Genomic DNA, 12,634 nt, shown 5'->3' with positions numbered 1-12,634 from the left:
GCACTTAACTACCCTGCAGTTTGGGTTTTGTGCACATATGTCTCTTGTACTTTTAATAAAAGCACATGACTTCCTGTAATAATTTGAACTTTATGCACATGACTCCCTTGTATTTCTAATATAAGTGCATAATCTCCCTATAATAAATAATCATGCTCATTAGGAAGATGAAAGTAAAAAAAGGTTATGTGTTTATATTAAAATACAAGGGGTTATATGCTATGTTGAAAGTATAAGGAGATCAATTGCATAAAATTCAAACCACAGGGGTTAAAGTGTTATTTATCCATACTTAAATGATCAAAAAAGAAAAAAAAATAAACATGACTAGTTGGACCAAAATAGAAGAAGATAAGAAGGGGCGTATTCACTTATTGCTAGTGGCAGGCAATCAAAGTGAGTTTGAACAAGTTCCAAGATATGCTTGGTGGATTCTAACTAGTCAAAATATCACTTGCCATTGCACAATATCTAACTTAGTTATATACAATGTTGTAACAATCGGACCAGCTGTAGAACCGGACGACCATTTGGGTCATAGTTCGATAAGGTGGAACCGATTCAATCGGATTTTTTAATTTGATTTTATTTTATTAATTTTAATATTTTAAAAATACTATTTTTTTTTATTTTTTAATTTTCACTTTTATCCACCTCATCCTGTTTTTTTTACTATATTTCTTTTACTTTCTCTTTATATTTTTCCATTATTTCTTCTCCAAATTCGGCAATCCGCCATCCCTATTCGACCACCCATGATCAAATCCGCTCATCCACAACACTTTACGTGGTGGTTCGCTCATATCCAGCCACAAATAACCAACTCTTTTGAGCTATTTTGGCCGAAAATCGAATTCTTTGACCAGTTTGTCGGTTCCTGGTTTTAATCATTTGACCGAGGTCAAATCGGACCGCGGTCGAACCGGTCCCGTTCCAACAACAATATGTATTTCTTTAGACTTCCAAATTAAAATGACTGTAGTCAAAATAGACTTACTATATATATGGATGTTACTTAACTCTCACAATTAGAATTTAGAATAGGGGAAATTTGCTAGACACCCCTTATTTTGGACTTATATAGGTAGAGATCCTAGTTGTTAGATGAATATAGGCATATGTCCTTTAACCCAATAAATTAATATAAATAAATTAAAATAATTAGTATATATACATAAATACCCTCAATTAATAAGAAAACAAATTTTATATATCATCTCTCTCCAATCTCACGTTAATCCCCCATGTATTTAATTCCTCATCTATCTCTTCTTCTGCATCCATCTCCGTTCTCACACCTCTCTCTGTGTCTCGTGCTTTTTTTTTTTTTCCTTTTTCTTTTTCTTTTTCTTTTCTTAATGAAGAAATATTATAGAGAAGGAAAAACCAAGGATCTTTTTACATTATGAGATGATTTCTTGGTGAAATAATTAAAGAGGACAACAAACATCCCCTCCCAAAAAAAAAATTAGAAATCAAAATCATAGCAAAAATTCACATTGTGTCTCCCGTACGTAGAACCTTCCCATCGTTTTTGTTGTTAGCAATTTTTGTTTTCAGGTTGGTTTAACTTCGTTTGTTGTTTGATGTTGAGATTCGATTCCTCTAGTTTACAATTTGCAAGGTATGCCTTAAGTTACATTTTACAAACATTTTGTTTAATGTTTTTGTTGTTTGCAAATTGTTCCATAAACAATTTTTTGGTTGATGTTTTTAATGATGCTGATTTTTTTTTTATTTTTTTTTTCAGTTTGCTGTTTGCATTTGGCCAAGTCATATAGGTAGTTTATTGCTTGCAATTCAATAATGCAAGTTTTGCTGAATATTTTTCTTCAGTTTGTTGTTTGCATTTGACGAAGTCATAGGTAATTTTTTGTTTGTAATTCAGTAATACAAATTATGGATTTTGTTTTTTCAGTTTGCTGTTTGCATTTGACGAAATCATAGATACTTTGTTGTTTGTAATTCAATAATATAAAATCTAATTTTCAGTTTGCTATTTGCAGTTCGCGGAGTCATAGGCGTCGCAGTTCCCGGATCATAGGCGGTGGTGGGGCTGCGGTGGCGTTTTTAGAGTATGAGTTTGTAAAATAAAGGGACTATTAGCCATAACCCCCTCTAGTGTTTTTTTAATAAGGGGGGATCCAGCCATATTTTCAATATTAGTGGAAAACCCACTATTTTAATGATTCCCGAAAATAGCCTTCTGGAAGACACACACAAAATTCAAAAATTTGATATCCCTACAATCGCAAACTCTAATATTTTTAATATATAATTTAAATAAATTTAAATTTTCGGTTTTTTTTATTATTTTAATAAAAAATTAATAATAATAGCTTTAAAAAATATTTTTCTTTTAATTTTTTAATTAATTTTTTTTTTAATTTTCGTTTGTTTGTTCGGAATCAACTATAAAGATTCTGAAACCGACTATAATATTTCTGAAATCGACTATAATTTCAATTTTTTTATTTTATTTTTCTTAATTTTAATTTTCAGTTATTTTTGGCATTTTTTCAAGAAAAACAACTATTTTTTGCCATTTTTTAATAAAAAAAACAACTATAAATTGTAAAACAACTATTACAAAACAACTATTTTTTTGCCATTTTTTAATAAAAAACAACTATAAATTGTAAAACAACTATAAATTGTAAAACAACTATTACAAAATAACTATTTTTTCAACTGTTCGTTTTTTTCGCCATAATCAACTATTAGAAAACTATAAAACAACTATATAAAACACGGTGATTTACAAATAACAAATTTACAGAAAATAAAAACAACTACAAATGAACGAAATCAGCTATAAAAGAAATGGTAAACAAATATAAATTGTGTAAATCAACACAAAAAATCGAAAACAACTATAAATTGTGTAAAGCTACTGTACATTTCTCGACAATAATTACAAAAAACTAAAAATAGCAGAACACGAAATCAACTATAAAGTAACGGAAACAAGTATAAACAAAATTGAAAAACATCATAGCAAAATTGATATAAAGAAAATCACAATAAACAAAAATAAAATATAAACTTTTTCCTTGATTTAAACGGCACCAGATCTGAACTTGGTCGAGAAGCGTTTTGCATCGTTGGGTTTGTCGGAATTAAACGACACCAGATCTGCAAGCGTTTTGCATCGTCGGGTTTAAATGGCACCAGATCTGAACTTGGCCGGAGATTTGAGAACAACGGTTGCAGGGTCTTTCCTCGTCATTGTCGAGATGTGTCGTGGCCTTCGTCGCCGCCTTCATCGTCGCCTCCATCGCCATGAATTTCCAGTCCCAGAAAGAAGAGAAAGAATATGAAAGATTAAAAGAACCGCCGTTGAATATAAATTTTGAGGCTAGGGTTTGTGATTATATCATCTGACAATTACGGGGTAATATAGGTATAACATTTGATAATTATATTAATATTAATTTAAATAAATCATAAGGGGGGTTTCACTAATATTGAAAAAGGGTGTAGATCCATCCTAATATATCCTAATGTTGTGGGGGGTTCTCACTAATTATCCCTAAAATAAATTGTATATTTTTATTATGAATTAATCTGTTAAGAGATATGTTTGGAAATTTGTTTTGATAGAGAGATTTTTGAGGATTTGATTTGATTTAATTAAGGGTATTTTTGCCATAATAAATATTATTAATTTATTAAAACATTAATTTTGACTTGGATTTACACACATAAATTATAATATAGAGGGACCTATAGCAAATTGCCCCTTTAGAATAAGACGACTCAAAATTAGAATTAAGAATAATGCTCCATCATAATTTATTTGAATCTAATTCCTTAAAACATGAGCATATGAATCCATACATATGAACCTAATTCCTTAATACACTATTTAATTTGCTTTTAAACCTTTTCGCTGCTGAAATTAAATATTCATGAACATATGAATCATATGCATATATATATGATCTACTTTTTACAAATACAATATTTATGAAATTTAATATAAATATTTAAAAAACCAACATAAAAGATTATATCTCAAAAATTTCGAAAAACATAAAAAGAAATTACCATATTTAGTTTTAGATTTCAAACCTACATAGTTACATCTTATTTTATTGGGTAAATTACACTCATCGTGTCGAGGTAAATTCAAATTACGAAAAAATCCTTCATGTTTTGATAATTACAACCACCCATCAATTATGAATCTTTATACACGTCTACAACGATGTTAAATTTAGTGGAATCTTCTAGATTATATATGTGGAACATTCTCCAGTTTGTACCCGTTTTACTCCATTCGAGTCCCGCGTTTTCAAACAAGATGATCATAAGATGTGTCTCTTGGATTGTAAATATCAGATTGTGGTGCATCAGAAACTGAATTTCTACACAAAAAGTAGAACATTTCACGAAATATTGAAAATTCTGTTAAATTTGACACCATAGAGGTGAACGTGTAAGAAGATTTATAGTTGAATGGTGATTATAATTATCCAAATATGATGATTTTTTTTGTAATTTAATCTTATTTCAAGGATGACAATTACCCAAATATGATGATATTTTTTGTAATTTAATCTTATTTCAAGGATGACAGTAACTTTTAAAAAGAAAAAAAGATATAAATAATTGAATAGAGAATAAAAGAGATTGGCTACACAATTGTGTTGCACCTGATCTTGTCTAGTAAGTTTGAGTGGGGGTTTTGTATGTGACGCATAAAGACAGAAACAACAATTACACAAACATAAAAATGCGTAAGCAAATGAATTTTGTATCAATTGATCGAAATTCGAATTTTCTTATCAACTGTGGCCAAGTCGAATTTATCACACACAGTTAATCTAACCTAATACAGTTTATATTTCTCGTATAGTTCACAAACTATTATACAAAATTGTATATTCACCTATATAATTAGCTGCAGATAGCTTTGTTACTAAAAATAAATAAAAAAATCCTTTCTTTTAAGGCAACAACACAAAAATCAATAGTTTCTAATTAAGCCGGCAAAGATTTAAATTTTCATTTCTTTTCTTTCTCTCTCCTCTCACATCTTTTTTTTCCATATATACTCAACAATATCCATCACCTCTTCACACCATTATAACTTTTTCCTCTTTTTGTTGAAACCAAATCCTCCTCCTCGATTCTCTTCTCTCATTTTCATTAAACTCCCTTTCTCTCTCTCTCTCTCTCTCTCTCTGTATATATATGTGTGTGTGTTTGAGTTTCTTGAAATATTGAAAAGTTTTTTTTTTTTTGATTTTTGGGTTTAAGATATAAATAATCATGGGTTTGGGATTGTTGGTGGGGGGGTGTTTGTTGGGTTTGTTGATGATTGGGTGGGTGGTGAAGAGTGTAAATAAGTGGTTATATGAGAGAAAATTGGGAGATGAAATAAGGTATAATCTACCACCAGGTGATATGGGTTGGCCTCTCATTGGTAATATGTTGTCTTTCCTCTCTGCTTTCAAGTCTTCCAATCCTGATTCCTTCACCTCCTCCTTCATTCACAGGTCTCCCTCTCTCTCTCTCTCTCTCTAAAACTCTCTCTCTCTCTCTCTCTCTCTCTAAAACTCTCTCTCTCTCTCTCATGCAGTAGCTAGCTTATTCAATTGTTGGTATATATAGCTATTAGTTATAATGGGGTGCATGATCATCTTCCAAGAATAAACTGAAATAAAAACTGAATCTTTTCCCATTTTTATTGGAAACAGTATTTTTTTATTTTTTTATTTATGATGTTGTAGTAAAAATATGCTAATAATTATCTGCAATTACAATGTTTCTTGGTACTTTAATTGTGTTTAATTATTAAGAACAATAATAAAATTGAGTCACTTTCAGGCTTTTGGTGGATGTGACATTTCAGTCTAAATCTCAATTTATTTAAATTAAATCAAATATCTCTTTCTTACCAAATTTCTTGTTTCCAGGTGACATCCACTCTTTATTTTGTATTTTTCCTCTATTTCTTCTGTTGTTTCAACTAATTAGTTATCCTTTTCTTTTGGCAAATTACGACAACGCCCCCAAGTTAAGGTTAAATTACAAAAGAACCCCTCATCTACGTATTGTTTTACACACCTATCCTTATGGTGTCAAATTTAGCAACTGAATGAGGTGTTTTTTTCATAAGAGAGTACGAAGTTGAGAGGTTGGTTGTAATTATCCAAATATGATGGGTTTTTTTTGTAATTTAACCTTATCTCAGGGCCCGATTTTTTTTCCCTTAAAAAATCTTTAAAATCTCCTCTCTCAATAATGCAAATAATTGAAAACTAATCCCAGCAACAAGAATTAAGCATGTTAGTTGTCTAGATATTGAAATACCCAAAAAAATTAAAAAAATAATTCCTTCTTACATATATAGAAAAATAAATAAATTAAAAATCACATGTTACCAAGTTAGGTGCACCTATAATTTTTAACTGGTGATTTTGTTCTTTTTATCTAATTTATAGCAGCATTAAAATAAAATAAAATAAAATTTAATGATCTTTTTTTTCGATTTTTTCTTTTGCAGATTCGGTCGAACGGGACTATACAAAGTGCACATGTTTGGCAATCCTAGTATCATTGCCACGTCAGCAGAAGCATGTCGGAAAATTCTAACCGACGACGAAGCATTCAGGCCAGGCTGGCCATCCTCCACGGTAAATCTCATCGGTAGAAAATCGTTTGTCGGAATTTACGACGAAGAGCACAAATGGCTACGGAAATTAACCGCCGCCCCTGTAAACGGATACGAAGCATTAACCGTCTACATGAAATACATCGAAGAAAATGTCGTAATTGCCCTCGAAGAATGGTCGGAAATGGGGCAAATCGAGTTCTTGACGGAGCTAAGAAAACTCACTTTCAAGATAATTATGCATATTTTTCTTAGCACCGAGGGGGAGGAAGTGCGTGCGGCCCTCGAGAAGGAGTACACCGCATTGAATTACGGAGTTCGAGCTATGGCGATTAATATACCGGGATTCGTTTACTACAACGCACTTAAGGTACGATTTTTTTTTTAAATAAAAACTACATTTTGGGTTTTTATTGCATTTAGCACCCTTGAGTTTATTTTAATTGTCAAAACCCTCCGTGTTATAAATATTATCAAAGTCTAATTCAATTTTATTAGCAAAATACCCCGTGAAAAAATGCACCGTTTAGGGGATTGTGTGCTAAAAGAAATGCATCATAGGGTTTTCTTTGCTAATATTTATAACACGAGGAGTTTTTTTAGCAATTTGGTATAATATAGGGGTACTAAATATAGTAAATTCATAAATATTTTGTCAACTTTAGGACAAGAACTTGTAAGAATACTGCATTATATGGGTTTTTTGTTTACCCTTTTTTTCTTTATGCTTAAATAATATTAGTTTTTTTATTTTTTATTTTTTTATTTCAGGCGCGTAAAAATCTTGTGGCAGTACTACAAGCTGTGGTGACTAAGCGAAGGGAGGAGAGGAGAAAAAATCCGTCGACCGCAAGGAAAGATATGATGGATTCTCTTTTGAGTGCCGAAGATGAAAACGGTCGAAAATTGACCGACGAAGAAATAATCGACGTTTTGATTATGTACCTAAATGCCGGCCATGAATCTTCCGGACACACTACTATGTGGGCCGCTGTTTTTCTGCAAAAGAATCCCGATGTGTTCAAAAGAGCTAAGGTATATATATATATATATATATATATATTTATATATGTATCTATATGTAGTATTGATATTTTGATTAGTAGTTATTGTTTTACGTTCGATAAAATATTATGAATTACAGGCTGAGCAAGAGGAGATAGTGAGAAACAGACCGGCTGATCAAAAAGGTTTGACTTTGAAAGAGATACGTAAAATGGAGTATCTTTCTAAGGTGTGTTTTTAGTTTTATTTTTTTTATTTTTCTATTACGACTAATTATATATGTTTAAAAAAACGCGTTGCTATGTAATAATTTCGCAGGTGATCGATGAAACTCTTCGTGTGGTCACATTCTCTCTGATGGTTTTTCGAGAGGCGAAGAAAGATGTCAATGTTTGTGGTACTGCAGCTTGCAAATTCTCAACTCCTCGTTTTCCGAATTTTAGAAGTTCTATTTTTCGTTAGTTCGACTTACAATACATATTATAATCGATAATTTAGCAGCGAAAAAGAGTTAATGAGATTAAATACGGCATTTTGTTTTTTAGGCTACACGATTCCTAAGGGATGGAAAGTCTTGGTGTGGTTTAGAAGTGTGCACTTCGATCCCGAAACGTATATCGAACCAATGAAGTTTGATCCTTCCAGATGGGATGTGAGTTTTAATATAATTTTTTTATTTTTTATTTTTTTTATTTTTTATTTTTAATATATACGAGAATCATGCAAATCTTCGATTGTAGGGATTTACACCAAAAGCAGGGAATTTCATTCCTTTTGGTGCTGGAAGCAGATTGTGCCCTGGAAATGATCTTGCAAAGCTCGAAATCTCGATTTTCCTTCACCATTTTCTTCTCAATTACGAGTGAGTTATTATAATTAGTTTATTACACTTTCATCCATTTCTTCCCTCTGTTTTTTCTTGATTCTTTGCAAGATTCTTTTTTTTTTTCTTCAAATATTATTTCATAATTTTTTTTAATTTTATTCGACAGGCTTGAACAGCATAATCCGGCTAGTCCGTTGATGTACTTACCGCATACGAGGCCAAAGGACAACTGCCTCGGAAGAATCAGAAGGGTTTCTGCTAATTAAGCTGTGCTGACAGCAGAAATACAGCACCTTTTTATTAAGCTTAATTAACATAAGAGACTACATTATTTAGTAATGGTTTTTTTTTTAAATGGTTTTTTTTTATGCATCTTGTAATGGCAAGTTTTGTTTTTGAACTTATTATTTCGTATCGCACACAGTCTGCAATCTTTTTCCATTCGGCACGAACAAATCGGGCTTTACCTTTTCCATGTCCATGATGTTCAAAATGCATGCAGGAATAAAACTAAGTGTTCTTGACAGAAACACATTCCATATTAAACAGATTAAACAACGAATCCCATGAATTCAGCACCGGTTTTCCGTACCTGCAATTCGAATAGGGTAAATTACACACACCCCCCTGAGGTAAGCTTAAATAACTGTAAGGTCCCTGTGGTATCGATAATTACATTCACCCCCCTGAAAGGTAGTTAAAAACTCTAACGGGATAATGCATTGGATACATTATTCCGATAGGGTTCTAATGGACTATTGGTTTCAGGAAGTGGTGAAGACAACTAAGAGTTATGGGTGATTTAAAAAATATTGGGGGAGCCAGGTCACCCCATAACTCCCCATAACTCTATGTTATCTCCACAACTAGCTAAAAGTAATAGTCCATTAGAACCCTATTGGAATAATGTATACAATGCATTATCCCGTTAGAGTTTTTAACTACCTTTCAGGGGGGTGAATGTAATTATCGATACCACAGGGACCTTACAGTTATTTAAGCTTACCTCAGGGGTGTGTGTGTAATTTACCCATTCGAATAATTTTCGGACCAAACACCTTGATTCTTTCTTCGGTTCTTGAATTGGCATTATGAATCTCGGCTGTTGTAATTTCTTCAGCCAGAAAGACAAACGTACGCTATTTTCCTTAATTTACTGTCTCCATTTCACCTGCAAATAGACATCAAAAGGAAATTCAGAAAAAAAAGTAATCCAAACTTCTCCGATAAATTACTAGGAATTTACGGAGCAATTTCATATTCTGCTAATATATAAACATATAAATAAAAGAACTATACATTCAATCAAATTTACAAGTCTCCGTAATGTACATATAAGTGTCGTTTTATCAGAGTATAGAACAAGCAACAAGCGCAATCGCCTAGCAGAATTGTTATTTCTGTGCAAATGAGATTCAAATTTTAATAATACATACATTTATCCGATCGCCTAAAGACGTGTTTTTTTACAAGGTGGGAGTACGTGATTTTCTGAAATTAGGGAAACAAATGGAAATGCAAAATAGAGGAAAACTAAAATAATTACAAATAATACAGTCAAGCATTTACATAGATAATTAGTAGATTTAATTCATTAAGTTTTCCGATTCATTTTCTCTCTCTTCGGAATTTCTGCCACCTCCCTCTCAGACTCGGATCCATTCAACTTCAACGCTTCAGTATCGCCTCTAATTCGACCATTTTTCAGCTTCACCACGTGTGATTTTTCAGCATCCAGTTTCTCGTTTTCTTCTGAGTACGTCTCTGAGCAGTAGTTTTCTGTTCATCTGAATTTCCCTCGATTTGTCGTTTCATGGACACTAAGGACATTCCACGTGAAATAAGATTCTGACGCAGGCGTGAAAAATTGATCCCTTTTTTTCATAACCCGACCTTCTTTAATGATCGATTTCAGGATTCAAATGCAGATCGAATTCTCTTAGCAGAAATACGGACCAAGGGCGAGTCTGCACGATACTTTCTAGCATAACTTTGTATAACTCACCCATGTTCTTGAAAGCTTCTCGATATTTATCGGAATATTCTTCAGAAGATTCCCCTGGCCATGAATATGCCCAGCACTTATGAATATAATATCTGTCGTATTATATCCGGAGTTCAGTAAAGAATCTTCGGCTTCAGCATATTTGAACCTAATCTGTAAGTTATATTTGACTGAGGATTCTTGTCCTTGATATTCTTTCATCCATCGGTATTGTTGCTCGATTCTGCCAAAGCAAACTTGGAATCGAATACTCGAGGCTTTTTTTATTGGTTGTGCCATTTGATTTGCTCCTTTGCTCTTCGAGTGTTTACAGTCCATTGGCTGTAAAACGAATGCGACTGAAAATAAAAATCATGATTACTTACACAAGATGAAACATCATCGATACACAAGATGGAACATTATCTATATCTTTTTTTTTAAATCAAATATTTCCAAAACCAATTCAAAATTTTCTGAATTTATTTCAAAATCATAAAGGTGACAAGATTTCCGAAATTCATAAACTACTGAAGCTTGATTTTTCCGATTCCATTTTTTAAGAAATCGGAATTGAAAACAAAAATCACTTCCAAAAGAAATAAACATGTTACAATCCATAAGAAAAGAAGAAAAAATATCGGCAGATCTATAAGAAAATTGGTTCAAGTACTGACATAAAGAAGTGCGTTCGTACCACATCATAAACCGTTTCAAGATGAGGAAAAAACTTTTACGAAATCCATTCCCGAAAAAAATAAATAAATAACGTAATATTTTATGTCTAATAGTTATGGAATCGAAGGACCAGTAAATCATATTTATATTGATAATTGATGCAAAAACAAAATAAAAATGCGTTCAATTGAAAATGAATGAGAATTAGGAAAAATAAAATATAATTTATCAAAAGCAGATCTACGGCCTAAGTAGTTACCAGATCTTTCCGGGACGAGTCTCCGATAGGAAGGTTCTGGCCAACTGCTCGTAAAGAACAAGTGATTGCTTACTCTCTTAACCTATTCTAATTCTCACTCACTGAATAAATAGCAAAATGAAAGTTGCAGATGAACAATGTAGAAAACCAATATATATATAGGCAAAAAGATCTCCTTTCATTTAATGGGGAGATAAGATTTTCCGCGTTCCAGATAAGAATGACGCGGACGTTAGAAACAAGATAAGGTCAAATTTAATGCGCGGTAATCTAAAGACATATATAGACAATTTTCGTAAAAATGTGCGCATGCGCGTAACCGAGGCGTGCTTTGGAGGGGCCATTGCCCCTCCAGAAAAGAAATGTTTTGGTCAAATGTTTTAGTAATCGAACCTCCTCTATATTGTGTATGCCAGTGTTGTATATTATGACTGAAGACATTATGAGTAAGTGAGAATGAAATCTAGGGTTGAAATTATGAAACCTGCTAAACTGTTTTCCGAAATAGTTTGACACTTAATCACAATGAGAAGAAACAAAAGAGTGCAACAAAAGATTAATAAAGAATAAGAAGAAAAATTACTGACCTCTGTACGTGTGCAGCATTCTCGAAAACCCCAGAAAAATTGATGTGATGAATTTCTATGCATCCATAAAAGACACAAAAAAAAAAAAAACAAGTTCTAATGTATCATTAGAGTCACATATAATCAAAATCGTATACAAGAGGAATTCAGAGAAGAAAGATATGGAAGGCAATATTAACAAAACAGAACAAATGATAATTTTTTTGTACTCTTTGCAGACTCTCGTTATCAGAAGGAAAATCTGATCTAATTCTCAGAACTAGTTAGTTAAAATGTTTGCTCGCTGTAAGATACACAGAAAAACCAGCTGCTTATCATGCAATTTAAAAACGATTATTCAGGCCTAACACCGCAAAAAAACTTCCAATCTTTTAGAATCGAATTCCACGCATAACAAACACACAAACAACATGACAACAAACAGGAGCATATAAAACATAATTGCGACGTGCAAGACTATATAGGAACATAACTACATTGAAATTTGTTGATACTGATCAAAATACGAGAAAAGGGAACTTACCATGAATTTGGAGCTTCGAGAAAGAGAAAAAATGACGCAGACAACAAGGATTGTTAAGACCGGATGAAAATGTCACTGGTCATTAACCAAAATCGATAAAACTCGTATTAGTGAAGAAAATACACCCCGGAATTTGGGATTGGTGAGAGA

At 32.3% G+C, this 12,634-nt stretch overlaps 1 protein-coding gene and 1 long non-coding RNA gene across 2 annotated transcripts; one reads left to right on the top strand and one right to left on the bottom strand.

Annotated features, from left to right (window-relative positions):
• Positions 1-5,083: 5,083 nt before the first annotated feature.
• LOC105954785 (ent-kaurenoic acid oxidase 1) lies at positions 5,084-8,909 on the top strand. The gene is made up of 8 exons (XM_012978464.2): positions 5,084-5,504; positions 6,515-6,992; positions 7,394-7,657; positions 7,767-7,856; positions 7,946-8,024; positions 8,173-8,279; positions 8,368-8,489; positions 8,620-8,909. Exons 1-8 carry the CDS (start codon positions 5,278-5,280, stop codon positions 8,717-8,719), a joined length of 1,467 nt encoding a protein of 488 aa, XP_012833918.2. The 5' UTR covers positions 5,084-5,277; the 3' UTR covers positions 8,720-8,909.
• A 958-nt stretch (positions 8,910-9,867) lies between these two features.
• LOC105954783 (uncharacterized) lies at positions 9,868-12,619 on the bottom strand. Its single transcript, XR_016029487.1, has 3 exons — positions 12,485-12,619; positions 11,375-12,016; positions 9,868-10,796 (listed from the first exon to the last, which is right to left on the bottom strand). It is a non-coding gene; the product is annotated as an uncharacterized LOC105954783 (long non-coding RNA).
• Between the last annotated feature and the right edge of the window lie 15 nt (positions 12,620-12,634).

Source organism: Erythranthe guttata, chromosome 2 (assembly GCF_056151865.1).
Source record: "Erythranthe guttata isolate IM_541 chromosome 2, IM_541, whole genome shotgun sequence".
Lineage (NCBI taxonomy): Eukaryota > Viridiplantae > Streptophyta > Magnoliopsida > Lamiales > Phrymaceae > Erythranthe > Erythranthe guttata.
Note: the sequence above shows the minus strand (reverse complement) of the source record. Positions and strands in the feature narration are given on the sequence as shown.